Below are 19128 nucleotides of genomic sequence, written 5' to 3' on the forward strand. Positions count from 1 at the left end.
CTTTACTTACTGTCTAAACTTTTGAACTATGAAGCATTATTTCTTTTTCTGCAGTGTTACAGGTTATGTTCTCTCATTCAACTTGATATCACCAGGACACTGGTTTTCATTGGCAAGTCTTAATAAGTTTCCTTTGAGTTGTTCAAGATGATAAACTAGACTGAATTGCAATGGCAGTATGAAAGATTTATATGAAAATATTATTATTTTTTTAAACTGGAAAGGGTAATGTGTCAAAGAAATATGTTTACATGAAAACCCAACGGTATCCAGAATTAGCTGTGGGTCTCTTTGACAACTAATGCACAACATCCCATCTAGACAGTGACTGAGCTCCCACAAAGTACCCATCTTCATTTGTTAAACATTGTTGAATGTCCAAATTCAAGGAAGTTTGTGAGGGACTCTATTTAGAGACTCTGTGTCTCTGCAGAGTATTCCAATCTTTACTACTTGATTACTTTTTTGTGAAACATCTTTTTTGGAAAAGACATTCCCTTAGAACGTGACAGTTGTTAAAGGAGGAGGGAAAAGAGCATCACTTGTGTAGTTTACTAAGGGAGAAGAGAAAAAATCCAACTTGAGCAGTGACAGATGATTGAGGAACATGGGATTCCACAAAAGAATATCCAAGTCTTTTTTTGTTCTAAACGGTCTGTCATGAGCCTCTGGTTTTTTGCCACATATTGCCATTTTAGAGCACCTGTTGTACTTAGTTATGCAGTGACCATGATGGAATAAGATTAATGAGGATTTTCTTTTTTCAACAGCAGCAAAGAAGAGTCGTGTTGTGTCTGATGCAGATGACTCTGACAGTGATGTTATATCAGACAAATCAGGCAAAAGGGAGAAGACTGTAGAATCTGACAGTGAAGAAGAAGCAGGGAAAGAAGAGTTGTCTGATAAAAAAAATGAAGAGAAAGACCTGTTTGGGAGTGACAGTGAGTCAGGGAATGAAGAAGAGTAAGTGACAGTATAACCTTTATCTTCCAAGCATTCATATAAGGTGATAGAGAAGAGTTTGTTTTTCAAGTTTTTCACATATTAAAATTCTGTGTTGAGGTGTAATACACTATACCCTGCCTAAAATTGCATGACTTTGGGGGATTCGAGATTTTAGTTCTTGAACTGTTGCTACACACTACAACATGGATGAATCTCAAAAATGTTATCTTAAATGAAAGAAGTAAAGAGGATATATTGTTTGATTTCACTTACATGAAGTTCAAGAAAAATCAAAACTAATTTTTGATGGTGGAGATCAGAATGGTGGTTACGTTTTAGGATGTTGACGTTGAGGACTGACTAGAAAGAACCACAAGGGACCTTTCTGGGGAGATGGAATTGTTCTATATCTTGATTAGGGTATTGATTACATGAATGTGTTCTCTTTGTTAAAATCCACTGAAATGAACACTTAAGACCTGCACATTTTACTGTATGTAAATTATATCCAATTAGAAAAAGATTTTATAGTTCCTATGCAAATGAGAAGAGAGCCAGTTAAAGTTTTTTATATTTCTTTTCTAGAAATCTTATTGCAGATATATTTGGAGAATCTGGTGATGAAGAGGAAGAAGAATTTACAGTAAGTATAAGCTGGAAATATTTCTTCTTTGAGTATACTTTTTTTGTTTTTATGGTAGTGGCTGTCTAATGGGTGATTCCAGTAAGTAGAAAACAACTATGATGTATCCAGTAGAGAAATCTAGAAGGGGGTAAAAGGATCTGCAAAGGCATTAAAGAAAAATAACAGGCAAAATAGAATTAAGAGGAGGGAGGAACACAACAAAAAGCACTTTATAATGCTGAAGAGAAAGATTCACTGTACTTATGGAACTTATAAATATAGTCATGACAGACAAAGTAATTTGGACCAACCCTTCTAGAGATGAATACAGAAGCTAGACAAAATTTTTTTAAAATGTGCTCATGATCGTAAGAACAGGATAACAAAAGAATTACTAAGCCAAAACCCAGCAAAAGATAGAAACCTAAAGAGGTAAGCTCAGCATTTAGAGCTGCTTTTTCTGGGATATTCACCTGTTCATGCCGAGGGGCTAAATGTAATCTTGATTGCCTCCAGGTTCAAGAGACAAAACTTGGAGGTCAGGACCTGCTGAAGTCAGAAGACCTAAAAATCCCATGCTTTGAATTAAAACTGCTAGGATTAAGAGTGAACTGGAAGTTTATACTAGGCTTTGCTCAGATTTTAGGCCACACTTGAGTCATCTAGCAAGACAGAGAACCATGGGCTCAGAAATTTGATTACAATGATTCTTAACCCATTGGCTAGCTCTTAGGAACCTGACATGCAAGTGAAATCCTTTCAGCACAAAAGTAGCATCATCATAGACCTCAAATTATTTCTAGAAATTTTCACATACACAGTATGGTACACAATCATAGATAATGTTAAAAAAGTATAGTAACAACAGACAATAGAAGTAGAGCTAGGAGTTCTAGATACAGGAATTTCAGATACTGCCTTAAAAAAAATATATGTTCAGTGAGATAAAAGATTAAAAAGTTTCTCAGAACAAACGGTTTTTAAAAATACAAGGTAGATTCAGAAAAGAACCAAGTAGATATTCTGGAACTGTGAAAATGCAGTAACTAAAATTAAAAATTTGATAGATGAGTTTAACAATGCATTAGACATATCTGAAGAGAAAATGAATGAAATGGAATGTAGGTTTGGAGGAACTATTTAGAATAAAGCACTGAGATCTATTAGTGTGGAAAATATAAAAAATAAACATAATTATACATGAGAAGGTTTAACATAGTGAATTGGAATCCCGGGGGCAGGGGGAGATATACATACCCACACATAAATACATATATCAGAAGCAGTATTTAAAGAAATCATTCAGTAGTTCCCATAGTGGCGCAGCAGAAACGAATCCAACTAGGAACCATGAGGTTGCAGGTTCGATCCCTGACCTCGCTTAGTGGGTTAAGGCTCTGGCGTTGCCGTGAACTGTGGTGTAGATTGCAGACATGGCTTGGATCTGGCATTGCTGTGGCTCTGGCGTAGACCAGCAGCTATAGCTCCGATTCAACCCCTACCCTGGGAACTCCATATGCCGCGGGAGCGGCCCAAGAAATGGCAAAAAGACCAAAAAAAAAAAGTTTCATAAAGCCATAGATTCTAGAAGTTTTGCACATTACAAGCAGAATAAATACAAAGAAATCTACATGTAAATACATCACAGTAAAATTGAACGAAACCAAAGAAAACAGGAAAGTCTTAAAAGCAGCCAAAGGGGGAAAAAATTACATTCAGAGAGGCAACCATTTTTTTTAACAGCTAACTTCTCAACAGAAATAATACAATTCAATAACTGCTATCTTATAATTCTTTTATATTCAGCAAAAGTACTTTTTAGCAATGAAGATTCCCTCTTTATTTCATCTTGGCAAAATGCCTGTTGAAGTGAAGGAAGTACTAAAGACAGAAAGAAAATCTCAGGGGAAAGGTCCATGATGCAGATAGGAAAAAAGCAGCATCCTGTGGACAGGTCAAAATAGGTAGTGACCATGCAAAACAGTCATGCTGTGGTTTAAGATATGTATAAAATTAAAGCATATGACAGCAATAACAAACTGTGAAATGCTTACAGGTCTTTGCAGATACACATAAAAGTATATTAGTAGTCAGTTGGTAAATTACGATGTGCGTTGTAATGTCTAAAAAGACTAATAGTATGTGTGACTTCTGGTAGAAAGGAAAAAAGAAATAATAAAGGCTAATCAATCCAAAAGAAGACAGAATATAAGAAATTTAAAAAAGAAATATAGGAGTTCCTGTTGTGGCTCAGAGGTAATAAACCCAACTGAGTATCTATGAGGATGCATGTTCGATCCCTGGCCCCACTCAGTGGGTTAAGGATCTGTTATTGCTGTGAGCTGCAATGTAAGTCACAGACTCGGCTTGGATCTTGCGTTGCCGTGGCTGCAGTGTAGCTCATGGCTATGGTATAGACCGGCAGCTGTAGCTTCAATTCCACCCCTAGCCTGGGAACTTCCATATGCTGCAGATGTGGCCCTAAAAAGAAAAAAAAGAAATAAAATAGAGGCACAGTTAGAAAACTAGAAATAGTAAGACTGCAGAGGTAAACTTTGATAATATTAGAAATCACATTGAAATGTAATAAATGCTCCAATTAAAGGACAAGATCAGACTGGATTTGAAAAATCAGCTATCTACTAATTTTAAAGTTCAACTGAAACAGAAGATAAAGAGAAGTTGAAAATGGAAGGATGGAAAAAGATACTCTATTTGAACACTAACCAAAAGAAAACTGGTGAAGCCATATGAATATCAAACTGGTAGACTTTAAAACAAAAAGCAATGTCGAAGATAAAGAGGGTCACTTTATATTGATAAAAGGTGAAATTGTACCTAGTAACATGGATTTAAATATGTTGTCTACAAAACAAAACTTGACAGAACTGCAAAGAGAATGGACAAATCTCTAAGTGGAATGTAAAGTATAGAATAACCAGACTTAAAAACCCACAAAAGATAGAAGAGGGAATAGCTCTTTTTTATATAATCTGGATATAAACCCTTTGAAGATTATAAAAGATAAAAATATCTTTTATTCAGTGGCTTGCCTTTTTACTTTCTTAATGGAGTCTTTGGTGAGCAAAAGTTCCTAATTTTAATGTAAGTCAACTTTACCAGTCTTTTCTTTTATGTGGAAAGTGTTTTGAATTCTAAGAAATTTTTGTCTATCCCCAAGATTATAAAAATATTCTCCTGAGTCATTCTTTAGAAGTTTGATTATTTCATCTGTCACGTTTAGTTATATAGTCCACCTGGAGTGGGTTTTTGTGTGCAGCATGTATGAGAGAGAGTCAAGATTCTCCTGGCCCCATGCCCCATTTCTAATATCCAGTTGACCCAGGTTATCCTTTTCCACTATTCCGTCGTGCCACCTATGTCATAAATCAAGTGTCGCTATATATTTTCTAATCTGTTTCTAATGTATCTTTTCTGTTCCATTGGTCTATGCTTGTACCATTAATGCATAACTCTTGCTATTTGGTTATTTATGTCCTTTAAGGTTGTTATTCTCTTAAGATTGCCTTAAATTTTTTTGATTCTTTGCATTTCCATATAAATTTTAAATCAAGCTTTTGCAAAAAGTATAGACATTTTCTCTCTCTTTTTTTTTTTTGTCTTTTCTAGGGCCACACCAGCGGCATATGGAGGTTCCCAGGCTAGGAGTCTTATAAGAGCTGTAGCCACCGGCCTGCGCCACAGCCACAACAACACAAGATCCAAGCCTCGTCTGCCGCCTATACCACAGCTTATGGCAACACCAGATCCTTAACCCACTGAGCAAGGCCAGGGATTGAACCTGAAACCTCAGGGTTCCTAGTTGGACTTCTTAACCACTGAGCCACAACAGGAACTCCCTAGATTTTCTGAATGCCATGCAATGCAATTAGAAATTAATAGCAAGATCAACAAACACCTTTGCCACCCAAAAATTTAAAACATACATGTTATGCAGTTTTTGTGTTACAAAAGAAGTCAGTACTTTGATTACTGAAGCAGAAGAGAATGAAAGTAGATGAATTTAGAGTCTAATTCAAGATGGTAGGAAAAAAACCCTAAAGAAAATAGAAAAGAATTCATTCAGAAAATATTTGAGAACTTGTATTCCAGAGATTGTTTGAACATTGCCCTCATGGAGCTTTTTCTCAGTTAAGCAACATTTTACAAGAATAAGGTATGTCTCTAGTGTGGGAGAGTTGACAATAACTGGTTATGGGTTCAGTCCAGTGAGAAAAATAGCATACCAGGTGAACCATTGAGAAGGCCTTTCTAAGTATAACATAAAAGACCATTTAAATTACATAAAAATTTTAAAAAATTATACCTGGAAAACATTACCATAAAGAAAATCATACTGTACAAATGTGAGGATAGTGCAATTCCTGTCATGTAGCGAAAGCTAATTTTCCTAATTTTTAAAGAGGTTTTCCATACCAGTAAGACAAAGATTCAACAGAAACATGGACATAGGATAGGATATAGATGGTTATTAAACATGCTCAGTGTTATCCTTTATAAGGGAGGGCAAGGAAAGCAACAGAAATGCTTTTTCTTTTTCAGTTCAGATATTGCAAATATCAATGCTGCTATAGTAGTGAGAAGGTGGGGAAGAGGTACATTTAGGGTTTGTTGGAAGGAGAGTTAATTGGGTATAACCTCTGTGGAAGACAGTTCGGCAATATTTCTCAAAATTTCAAATACACATACCTAATGTCAGTGGGGAAATGTATAAATTATGGTTGCAGTTATATGGTGAAATCATCCAAAGCCTTAAAAGCAAAGATATGTGGATATCAAATTGGTCTTCAGATTCTGTTGTTAAATGTGGGAAGTGCTGAACTGAGTATATCATACTCATTGTGTAGAGTATGGTTCCACTTGTATAATGAAAGGGTGTAGTAAACACATGTAGTCTGTAAATGTAGACTACTCTGGAGGGAGACAGGAATACGTTGCTAATGGCTAGAGTGGTAGGAAGCTTTTTGCTATGTATCTTTTGTATCTTTTGGTATCTACTCAATTTTTGTTCTTTTTGAGTATATTACTTAGAAATGCAAAAAATTAAGAGCAGTTACACAGAATAGAGCCTGTGATGAGGTTGTGATAACTCTGGCTAACTTACCCTGCTTTTAGGGTTTTAACCAAGAAGATTTGGAAGAAGAAAAAAGTGAAACACAAGTAAAAGAAGCAGAAGATTCAGATTCTGATGATAACATAAAGAGAGGGAAACAGTAAGTTTGTTTTATTTTTTTAGAAAAGGACTTTGTTAAAGAGAACTTTAAAAAGGAAGGTAGAGACTAACGAACTATTTTCTCTTATTATGGATCCTCAAGTGTAGGAAAGAATCTTCCTTTTTTTTTTTCCTTCCCTTCTGCTTCTCTATATACAGTGCTTTTGAAAATTATTTGCAGTTGCTATTTTTCTTTTTTCTTTTTTTTTTTTTTGTCTTTTTGCTATTTCTTTGGGCCACTCCCGTGGCATATGGAGGTTCCCAGGCTAGGGGTCTAATCGGAGCTGTAGCCGCCGGCCTACGCCAGAGCCACAGCAACTTGGGATCCGAGCGGCGTCTGCAACCTACACCACAGCTCACGGCAGCGCCGGATCGTTAACCCACTGAGTAGGGGCAGGGACCGAACCCGAAACCTCATGTAACCACTGTGCCATGACGGGAACTCCACTATTTTTCTTTCATTTGCCCTTTGCTCAGCTGTCTTAGTTTGTGGAGACATATAATGCCAGGCTTTTTTTTAACTTAAATCCCACCAAGTAAGTTCTTTTGAAAAATAACCTAATAAAAACTTTTTTTTTTTTTCTCTTTGAGTGAGAGAGAGGGGGAGAGAGAGAGAGAGAGAGAACTCTTTGGGGGTGCCGGGGGAAAAGTTTTAGATACAATACTACTTGGTTATGTTTCATGTTCATTTGTTGAGATGGTTGGAATCAGTGTTCAGAAGAGTATGGTGTCTTGAAAGGTACCATTCATAGAATGATTTTTTTTTCTTTTTTTTTTCTTGTCTTTTTAGGGCCATACCCTCGGCATTTGGAGGTTCCTAGGCTAGGGGTCTAATCCAAGCTGTTGCTGCCTGCCTATACCAGAGCCACAGCAACGCCAGACTGAGCTGCGTCTGCAACCTACACCATAGCTCACGGCAAGGCCGGATCCTTAACCCACTGAGCGAGGCCAGGGACCAAACCCTCAACCTCATGATTCCTAGTCGGATTCGTTTCCACTGCACCACGAAGGGAACTCCCATAGAATGATTTGTAAGTTACTGTTTGTTGTAAAGATGATACTTTAAAAAATAGTCCTTAATTAGGACTCCTTAATAGTCCTTTGAATAGTCCTAGTGACATGCAAGAATTAAGCTGAACCAGTTTAGCAACACATTTGGAAATTAAATTATATAAACCATATTGTCTTATTTATACAGTAGTGGCAGGGAGCATGTTAGCTCCCTCGTTAAGTGTAAAAATTCAGGTGAAAATTGTGAAGGCTTTTTTGAGGCTCTTAGTGGGTTTGTAGATTTCCATCTTAATCTCAGTCACATTATGTTTTGAAAGTTTTATTTATCACTAAAAAACAGCATTTTATCTTTTTTTTTTTACTTATGCTGTAAGACAGAAATATTCAGATAATTGAACAGTGCTTTATTCCCCCGCAAAAGACAATGCAGCTAAATCTGAACCATAAAGTGGTAGGCAGTATCCCCTGAATGAGAACCTGAAATTTGGAATGTACCCTCTCAGGCAAGTGTATATGTGAGTGTGAACATAGTGTATGAAAAGTTTAGGACTGTTAGTATTTGATGTGTACCAGTTGAGGTAATACAGAAATTGAGCATAAAATCTATGATCAGCTATTCTTTTAAAAGAAATTTTAAAGGTACTTGTGCTTTAAAAGAGAGTAGCACTTTGTTGAGTTAGAATTAATAAAGTTGGTGGTTCTTAGGAGCTCCCGTCAGGGCACAGTGGTTAATGAACCTGACTGGGAACCATGAGGTTGCAGGTTTGGTCCCTGGCCTTGCTCAGTGGGTAAGGATCTGGCGCTGCCGTGAGCTGTGGTGTAGGTTGCAGACATGGCTCAGATCCCGCATTGCTGTGGCTCTGGCGTAGGCTGGTGGCTACAGCTCCGATTAGACCCCTAGCCTGGGAACCTCCATGTGTCACGGGTGCAGCCCTCAAAAGACAAAAAGACAAAAAAAAAAAAGTTGGTGGTTCTTGACTGATGAAAGTAAATGTGTATTTAAAGGGGAATTCATATTTCACTTGATTTTGTGTTACTTCTTAGCATGGACTTTCTGTCAGACTTTGAGATGATGTTGCAGCGGAAAAAGAGCATGAGTGGTAAGCGCAGGCGTAACCGAGATGGTGGTACTTTTATTAGTGATGCCGATGACGTTGTGAGCGCCATGATTGTCAAGATGAATGAAGCTGCAGAGGTGAGATAGGTTACTTTTAGCTTCATCTTTCTCCCACATGATTGGTTATGTGGAGCTTTTTTTTTTATAATCATTTACTGTTCTAAATTTTAAGCATGGAAATAATTTTAATTTTTTAGTAGTGTTTAGGGAAAAAGTGAAAAGATTTAAATATTAAGTAAAATGAGCCTTTTTTGCTCAGTGACTTCACTGGTATTATGGGGGAATGATTTTGTTCTCCGGTTTAGCTAGTTTACCACAAAATGATGTTTCTTCACATACAAAAAATTATAAACTTTATGATGTTATAAACCCATATGTCACTCTTTTACCTCTGATCAAGAAGTTGTATTTACCTCATTGCATTCTAAAATTCTGCCCAAACTGTAAAAATTGGCCAAGTATTATGCTTAAAAACAAGCCCTGCTCTTTCAGAGACAGTTGCTGAAGTATTATGAATCTAACTGATATGTATCTGGGATTTGTTCCAAAATAATTCAAAGGTGAAGGGAAAAGTAGCTAGAGAGATAGCTAAAACAAGGCTGGCCACATGTGTTTGACTGTTGGAATGTACATGACAATGAATCTACCATTTTGTTTTCTGTATTCGTAAAATTTAAAATTCTGTAAGTAAAGTAGGAAAAAAATAATCAGGCAAATAATAAAACTCTTCTTTAATAACTTTCTTTTATAAGCCTTATAGCTAGAAAATTATTCCTGGCGATAAACCAAAGTTTTCCGTGTATAATTTCTACCTTGAATGAACTCTTCAAAAATTTGACAGTTATGCCAATATAGTAAATTAAAATTGTTCTCCTTGATTTGTAATTTTTGAAACTAGTTTTGTGGGTCTGGGCTGTCTATTCTTTTTTGCTTTTTAGGGCCGCACCTGCAACATCCAGAGGTTCCCAGGCTCTAGGGGTCAAATCGGAGCTACAGCTGCCAGCCTACACCACAGCCACAGCAATGCAGAATCTGAGCCGTGTCTGCAACCTGCACCACAGCTCACAGCAACGCCATATGCTTAACCCACTGATCCAGGCCAGTGATCGAACCTGCAACCTCACGGTTCCTAATCGGCTTTGTTTCTGCTCCTCCACGACAGTAACTCTTGGGCTGTTTATTCTGTATGTAATTTTTCTTATAGGAAAAATTTCAGTTTCTCAGAGAAATTGCTGCTTTATTATATTTAAAGTTTAGAATTAAAGTAGTTTAATAACAGTGGAATTCATTGTTAACAATTCCTTTCTTTTCTTTTTCTTTTTTTCTTTTTCTTTTTAAATCTCTTTCTTACTGAATAGGAAGACAGACAGTTGAATAATCAGAAAAAGCCAGCACTAAAAAAGTTAACATTATTACCTACTGTGGTCATGCACCTTAAGAAGTAAGTATTCTATTTTCTTTTCTATTTTTTTTTTTTAAGTATTCTGTTTTCTTGAAAAAGTGTGAAAAAGTCCTTTTAATGGACTGATATTCAAACTTATGTACCAGTATTCTAGAGGGTTTAAAGAACGATCACCTCCTGTTGATTCACAGAAAACTGGCAATGAATAGAATTTCCTAAATTTGTTATTTCTTCACAAATTTTTCTTTTTTTTTTTTTGTCTCTTTGCCTTTTCTGGGGCTGCTCCAGCGGCATATGGAGGTTCCCAGGCTAGGGGTCTAATCGGAGCTGTAGCTGCCGGCCTACGCCTGAGCCACAGCAATGCATGATCTGAGCCATGTCTGTGGCCTACACCACAGCTCACGGCAACGCCGGATCGTTAACCCACTGAGCAAGGGCAGGGATCAAACCCACAACCTCATGGTTCCTAGTTGGATTCATTAACCACTGCGCCACGACAGGAACTCCCCACAAATTTGTCTTAAACTTTGATGTCTCATGCAAACAGAACAAATAGCAAACTTCTATTAATGAAAGAAAAACTTGGAAAGCACTAATTGTGTTCTTTATAGACTATTTAGAGTCTGATAAAATTGTGTTGGTTTTCCCAATGTGACTAAGAACAAAGCTATTCCTGGAAGTCTACTTGAAGCATGTATTGTACACAACTCATGTGTCCTCTTAAATAGCAAATGATGTTATTGGTCCTCCTGCAGGTTCTTCATTGATTTGCTCCCATTCCCAAGCACCTTTGAACATAGCCATAGCCTTTTTTTGATGACTAAAGAAATGCATTGTGGGATTTTTTTTTTTTTTTTGGTCTTTTTGCCTTTTATAGGGTCGATCCCGAGGCATATGGAGGTTCCCTGGCTGGGGGTCTAACCAGAGCCATAGCCACCAGCCTACACCAGAGCCACAGCAACACAGGATCCGAGCCACATCTGCAACCTACACCACAGCTCACAGCAACGCCGGATCCTCAACCCACTGAGCAAGGCCAGGGATCAAACCCACAACCTCGTGGTTCCTAGTCGGGTTCGTTAACCACTGAACCATGACGGGAACTCCAAGAAATGCATTATGACACCAATGAGCCAAACACATGGTCTAGGACTTACTGCTGCCTCTATCCCAACAGACGAAATTATCTGTATCAAATTTCACATATATAATCCTCATTCCCTGTTAACTTTTTTTGTTTTTTTAGGGCCACACCAGTGGCATATGGTGATTCCCAGGCTAGGGGTCAAATTGGAGCTATAGCTGCTGGCCTACACCACAGCCACAGCAACACCGGATCCTTAACCCACTGAACGAGGCCAGGGATCGAACCTACATCCTCATGGATGCTAGTCAGATTCGTTTCTGCTGAGCCACGAGGGGAACTCCCTGTTAACATAATTGATTCTAGTACATAAAATGGAATTTGAGTAGTATCACTATTTCATTGGGGTTTTTTTCTCCCAGGAGAATGGTATTCTCCCTGGTGTCCTGCAAAGAGTAGCACAATTCTGGGTTTTCTGTTAGTTGAAACAGTATGAGGATCACTATTCTAAACATTTTTTTTAGGTGTAATAATTAAAATTCATTATTCTTATTGTCTGAGTCATATCAGCATTAACCTAACGTGTAATTTTGGGGGGTATTTTTTTTGTCTTTTTTTTTTTTGTCTTTTAGGGCCTCGCTGGCAGCATATGGAGGTTCCCAGGCTAGGGGTCAAATCGGAGCTACAGCTGCTGGCCTACGACACAGCCACAGCAACGTGGGATCTGAGCCGCATCTTCGACCTACACCACAGCTCACAGCAACGCCAGATCCTCAACCCACGAGCAAGGCCAGGGATCAAAACCCTGTCCTCATGGATGTTAGTTGGGTTTGTTAACCACTGAGCCATCATGGGAACTCCATGGGGTATTTCTTTGTCTTTAATAAATCATCTTTACCTATCAGGTCTGTTTGTTTCTTGAAGATAGGAACTAAATATCATATTGCTACTGAAACCTATGAATAGCTGCTCAGTAAATAATGATATGAGTAAGTTATTAGAAGTACTTTTAGGAAACACCACCAAATAGCCAAGAAAATCCAAAGGAAGCTACAGTAGAACCAACATTCATAGCCTTGACCTTCCTTTTTTTTTTTAATTATTATTATAGGCAGGACCTTAAAGAAACATTTATTGACAGTGGTGTGATGTCTGCCATCAAAGAATGGCTGTCTCCTCTACCAGATAGAAGTTTGCCGGCACTAAAGATTCGAGAAGAGCTCTTGAAGATTCTGCAAGAGGTTAGAGGCAGATAATCTGACTTGTTTCTTTTCACCAATTTTCTGATGTGGTTTGTGTTATCATAACCTCTGTATTTTACCATATAGTTAGGTATTCTTTCTGCTGTAGCCTATCAGAAGAGATTTATTAAGTATGTTTATTTGGAACATAGCAAATAAAATGAGCATAAATAAAAGTAAGGCCTTTTAAAACTTTAACTATAGTATTGAAGGAAAAAGATGTTGGCGTAGCTCTGGTTAATCTGAGTAGTATAGTAGTGGTGGGCCTGTGCTGGGGAGGCACTTGAAGTAGGAGGAGCACCAACTTCAGCATCAGATAAGCATGTATTTGAATCTTGTCTGGATCACCTTTATGTAGCTGTAACACCCTGGGCAAGCTACTTAACTTCTGAAGGAATTACTGAAGAACCTTCTATGTGCCAGGTGTTTTATATATACATAGGTTCATTTATTCCTCAAAACAAACCTGTGAGGTAGGTATATTTCCATTTTACAGATGAAGAAATTAAGACTCAGAGAAGTTAAATGCCTTGTCCAAGGTCACATGGATAGCCAGTGGCTATGCTTGGGTTCAAATTTAGGTCTGTTTGTTTCAGAGGCCTGAAATGACCCTTGTTTTAAACTGCTAACCCTTGAGAATGCCTGGTTTACACTTGTCACATTGTGAGTTTTACTTCAACTCCGTAGTAGTACTGGACTCTTAACTCCTGATGTGAACATGAAGTATCTTTGTGCTCAATGTCTGTGATCCTGAAAATGGAACTTTTTTGGTTATTTATTCTGTTGTGAGTGAACCAGGTCTTCTTGGAGGCCCTCTAGAATAGAATGGCAGGACTCCCAGCTTCTGCATAATTAATATGTATGTGTGTGTTTATGTTCCCCAGCTACCTAGTGTGAGCCAGGAGACCCTGAAGCATAGTGGGATTGGACGAGCAGTGATGTATCTCTATAAACACCCCAAGGAGTCAAGGTCCAACAAGGACATGGCAGGGAAATTAATCAGTATGTACATTTTGCTTTCTGTTTGTTGTGTTTATGTATATAGACAGATGTGTGTATACAAAAGGTAACTTTTTTATTTTACCAGTAATCATTTAAAATGAGTCAGTGAGATGGAATAGAAAATTTTTTTGATAACTTCTTATAGGTACCAAGCTTTTTTTCCCCTGTAGTCTTAAAAGACCTCTCGGTATATTTAAGTGTGCTATCCAGTATTAAATATAACAAGTAAAATCATTTATTTTCTAATCGTGAATCAAGAACATGTAGAGAGAGAGGAATTAGAATGTAGGCCCTAGAGTCAGAGATTATTTAGTTCAAATTTACCACCTACCTTACTGCATATTCTTGGGCTAGTGATTTTTTTTTTTCTCCTTCTATTTTGGGGCCGAACCTGTGGCATATGGAGAGTCCCAGGCTAGAGGTTGAATTGGAGCTATAGCTGCCAGCCTACACCACAGCCGCAGCAACTCGGGATCCAAGTCGTGTCTGTGACCTACACCACAGCTCATGACAACGCCAGATCCTTAACCCACTGAGCAAGGCCAGAGATCGAACCCGTATCCTCATAGATCTTAGGTTCATTAACCACTGAGCCACGGAGGGAACTCCCGGGCTAATGATTTAAAGATCTAAGCCTTGCTTTCCTCCTCTGTAGAAGAGAATTATGTGTTTAGCTTGAATTGTAAAGAGTAAATAAGAAGATGTATATAAAGCATGGTGCCTAGAACATAGTAAGTCCTTAAGAAATGTTAGCCATTGCTGTTATTTTGTTATTTTTATAATGGACTCCAAAGCCTTTTGTGTATTATTATTCAGTGTTACCAGAGAAGCCCAGAGCAGTCTAACTGAAATTCATCTGACCATATTGTTTATGACACATCACCTGTCTTCATCATCCTCCTTAACTCTTCCTGTGCTTCCTGTTGGGAAGGAATTTTTAAACTTGAAGACTAGATCAAAAATAGTAACTACTTCTGTATCTGAATACAGTAGTTATTTTTCTATTGAATTTTTTTATTTATTTATTTTTTTTGGGGGGGGTCTTTTTGCTGTTTCTTGGGCCGCTCCCGCGGCAGATGGAGGTTCCCAGGCTAGGGGTCGAATCGGAGCTGTAGCCACCGGCCTACACCAGAGCCACAGCAACGCGGGATCCGAGCCGCATCTGCAACCTACACCACAGCTCATGGCAACGCTGGATCGTTAACCCATTGAGCAAGGGCAGGGACCGAACCCGCAACCTCATGGTTCCTAGTCGGATTTGTTAACCACTGCGCCACCACGGGAACTCCTCTATTGAATTTTTTTAATTATCAAAAGCTTTTAGAGAAATTTAAATTTATAAACTATAGAAGTATTACCTCTTTGATCTTATTAATAATCTTTGACTTACTGCCTATTAAATAATAAACTTTTTGATGCTTTAATGCAGTGGTTCTCAACCTTCTTTTTGCCCTAGACAGAGAGAAGCAGACTGTTCCCAATGGTAATAAGTGATTCTGAACCCAGGGGTGGGGAAAGTGGGTCAGTTTTCAAAGTCTCCCTGAGGCACCTTCTTGCTTCCTTCTTAGTTTCGTTAACACCTGAATTCTATCTGTAAAGGTCATTTTTTTTTTCTTTTCTTTATTTATTTTATTATTATTTTTTTTAAGTATACAGTGTTGGGCTTTTACTGACTAAACAGTAAAAGTTTTTGTTTTTGATTAGAATAAGGAAGTATAGGAATTTCAGTATCTTCTGTTTTCAGTATTTGTAAATGGTGCAACCGACAAGGGATTAATATCCAAAATATAAGAACAGCTCATTCAACTCAAAAAATAAAACAAAATCCAACCAAACAATGGACACCAGATCTAAATAGGAGTTCCCATCGTGGTTCAGCTAACGAACCTGACTAGTTTCCATGAGGATGAGAGTTCAATCCCTGCCTTTGCTCAGTGGGTTAAGGATCTGGCATTGCTGTGAGCTATGGTGTAGGTCACAGACACTGCTTGGATCTGTGTTGCTGTGGCTGTGGTGTAGGCCAGCACCTATAGCTCCTATTGGACCCCTAGCCTGGGAACTCCTATATGCCAGAGATATGGCCCTAAAGAGACAAAAAAAAAAAAAAAAAAAGATCTAAATAGACATTTTCACAAAGAAGACATAAAGATGGCCAACAGGCACATGGAAAGGTGCTCAACCTTGCTAATTATTAGAAAAATGCAAATCAGAACCACAATGAGGAGTCACCTCACAACAGACAGAATGGCCATCATCAAAAAGTGTGCAAATAATAAATGCTGGAGAGGGTGTGGAGAAAAGGGAGCCCTCCTACACTGTTGATGGGAGTTTAAATTGATGCAGCTACTATGGAAAACTGTTGGAGGTTCCTTAAAAAACTAAAAATAGAGTTACCATATGATTCTTCAATCCCACTCCTGGGCATATATCCAGAGAAAACCATAATTTGAAAAGATATAAGTACCCTAGTATTCATAGCAGCATTATTTACAGTAGCCAAGACATAGAAGCAATCCAAGTGCCAGGCAACAGACAACTGGCTTAAGAAGGTGTGGTGTATAATCCAATGGAGTGTTAGCCATAAAAAAGAATGAAATTATGCCATTGGCAGAAACATGGATACAACTGGAGAATATTATACTTAGTGAAATAAGTTAGGAAAAGACAAATACTATATGATAGCACTTACATGTAGAATCTAAAAAATAATCGGAGTTCCTGTCGTGGTACAGTGGTTAACGAATCTGACTAGGAACCACGAAGTTGCGGGTTCGATCCTTGGCCTTGCTCAGTGGGTTAAGGATCTGGTGTTGCCGTGAGCTATGTTGTAGGTCGCAGACTCGGTTCGGATCCCGCGTTGCTGTGGCTGTGGTGTAGGCCGGCAGCTACAGCTCCAATTAGACCCCTAGCCTGACAACCTCCATATGCCAAGGGAGCGGCTAGTGGCACAGCAGAAACGAATCCACTAAGAGCCATGAGGTTGCAGGTTCGATCCCTGGTCTTGCTCATTGCGTTAAGTATCCCATGTTACTGTGAGCTGTGGTGTAGGTCTCAGACACGGCTCGGATCTGGTGTTGCTGTGGCTGTAGCATAGACCGGCAGCTGTAGCTCTGATTAGACCCCTAGCCTGGGAACTTCCATATGCTGCAGGTGCGGCCTTTAAAAAGGCAAAAAAAAAAAAAAAAAAAACTAAAAAACAAACAAAAGAAGAAAACAAATTATAGTTAACAAAGGGGAGAGAGGGAGGAAAGAGGAACAAATTAGGAATTTGGGATTAACAGATAAAAAATACTAAGCCTAAATAGATCAGCAACAAGGCTATACTGTATAGCACAGGAAATTATTATACCCAGCGTCATATAACCACCTATAAGGAAATATAATCTGCCCAGAAAACTGAAACCTCTGTCATGATTACATGTTTTAAGTTATCTTTTTTTTCTCTTTTGTCTTTTTAGGCCACACCTGCGGCATATGGAAGTTCCCAGGCTAGGGATCTAATCAGAGCTGTTGCTGCCAGCCTGTGCCAGAGCCACAGCAATGCCAGATCCCAGCTGCGTCTGCCACCTACACCACAGCTCACAGCAAGGCCAGATCCTTAACCCACTGAGCGAGGCCAGGGATCGAACCCCAAATCTCATGCTTCCTAGTCAGATTTGTTTCCACTGTGCCATGATGGGAACTCCTAAGTTATCTTTTTGAATTTTCTGCAGCTGGAGCTAGTTTTGATGCTGGTATTTTGTTATGTTTATCCAATAAATGGTCCTAAAATAATGGTATCTTTAAGGAAAAAATATTCTAAATGCCAAAAATATGACATTACACTAGGATATGATTATTTCAGGGAATGGTAGTAGAAGTGCTACTTTTATGGACTAAATAATTTTGCTTCATTGTAGATGAATGGTCCCGGCCTATATTTGGTCTTACCTCAAACTACAAAGGAATGACAAGAGAAGAAAGGGAGCAAAGGGATCTAGAACAGATGCCTCAGCGGCGAAGAATGAGCAGGTATGAGGGAACAGGTATAAGTAAGTGGAGTAAATATCGTTGTGATAACTTGTTTTTTCATAAATAAGATCATTTAGGAAACCTGAAAGATGATAAGATTTTCTTTCTTCTCAGCTTGATATATCTCATAGCACATAATATCCTTTAAGTTTAAATGTGGTGGTGTGTAGTGAAGCATCACATCCCTTCCCAGCTTTTCTGGTTGGATCAAATCTCTACCACAGTTTTAGAGGTTGCTTATGTTGTTCTAGCCACTTACAGAGGAAAAATCTCCCCCCTCTTCAGTCTCCTTTCCAAAATTCTTAAGAGAGAAAAATGTCATTGGTTCAAATTGTATCAATAAACTGGATGGAGTTGCATCCGCAATGGCAGGGTCATTACAGGTGAGTTACTGCCTAATGACACCTGGTGTGCAGATGATCACTAAAATAAATAGTACCTTCACAAGATTAGGAATTATTTTCCCTGATCCAACATGAAGGTCTACGTTTGGTATTTAACTTTACTCTTTTCTTTTCTTAGTTATAAGAGTCTAACATTCCTAGTATCTCATCAGTTATTTTTTTCCCAGCACTGGTGGTCAGACACCACGAAGAGATCTGGAAAAGGTGCTGACAGGAGAGGAAAAGTAAGATTTTTATATTGATTTTCTACTTAGATTATATTGCTAATGTTCTGCTTGCTGCTTTGTTTTAAGAAAACAGCAAATGATGCTATGTTTACATTGGTGGTTGGGGGTTGATTCTAGTGTAACATTGAATATCCACATTGTAATGGGTGCTCTGGAGGATATAAGAAGATTGAGAAATAGTTCATTCAATAAAGATTTTGTTGCTGCTTGCTCTGTTAAGCTCTGGAAATACAGAATCAAATTAAAAGTAGTCCATTCTCTTAAAAGGTCTTTAGAGGGATTATAGTCACAAGGGAGAGTTTAAGTGAAGATGTGAGGTAAGCAGCAAGGCCTATCTTAGTGGTGGCAACTAGACTGAAGGCAGTAATGGGGTGGAAGATAAGGTTGGAAATGCAGATACTGACCAAATTCAAAAGTGCTTTAAATCAATTTGAGGAATTTTCACTTCTCTTTGTGATTTCTTAGAAAGTTTTGGGAATGGACATGATGTCATCAGATTTGACCTGGAGTGCTGATGCTGATGGCATGATGTAGGGTGGGTTGCAGGGCAAAGGAACTGAAAGTGATATAGTTAAACCGAGACTGTAATAGGGAAGCAGAAGGTTGAGAAGACCTAGCAGGCACAGAACTGCCGGGAGTTGGTGGCTTAGTGGGTGAAGGGTTAGCTAGAGTTTGAGGATTCCATCCAAAATTCTAACTTAATGTAGCCAAAATCATGGCGCTGCCATTCACTAGAGTGGCGAGGAGGAGTAGATATGAAGACATAGGTGAGCTTTGTTTGAGCATGTTAAATGTAAGATGACTGAGATAGTCCTATAAATATCCT

General features: G+C 38.3%; 1 protein-coding gene across 5 annotated transcripts in view; it reads left to right on the plus strand.

The window, feature by feature from the left end:
- The window catches only part of IWS1 (interacts with SUPT6H, CTD assembly factor 1), a 53606-nt gene that overhangs the window by 26814 nt on the left and 7664 nt on the right, over positions 1–19128 (plus strand). For 4 of the 5 annotated variants that reach the window (XM_047772622.1, XM_047772623.1, XM_047772625.1 and 1 more), the window contains exons 4-12: positions 771–963; positions 1531–1588; positions 6707–6804; positions 8859–9009; positions 10290–10372; positions 12529–12658; positions 13543–13660; positions 17560–17671; positions 18243–18299. In XM_047772622.1, the coding sequence (XP_047628578.1) occupies positions 771–963; positions 1531–1588; positions 6707–6804; positions 8859–9009; positions 10290–10372; positions 12529–12658; positions 13543–13660; positions 17560–17671; positions 18243–18299 (1000 nt within the window). The remainder of the gene's footprint in view (positions 1–770; positions 964–1530; positions 1589–6706; positions 6805–8858; positions 9010–10289; positions 10373–12528; positions 12659–13542; positions 13661–17559; positions 17672–18242; positions 18300–19128) is intronic. The other variant, XM_047772624.1, reaches the window with a different exon arrangement.

This window comes from Phacochoerus africanus, chromosome 3 (genome assembly GCF_016906955.1).
Source record: "Phacochoerus africanus isolate WHEZ1 chromosome 3, ROS_Pafr_v1, whole genome shotgun sequence".
In the NCBI taxonomy this organism is placed as follows: domain Eukaryota; kingdom Metazoa; phylum Chordata; class Mammalia; order Artiodactyla; family Suidae; genus Phacochoerus; species Phacochoerus africanus.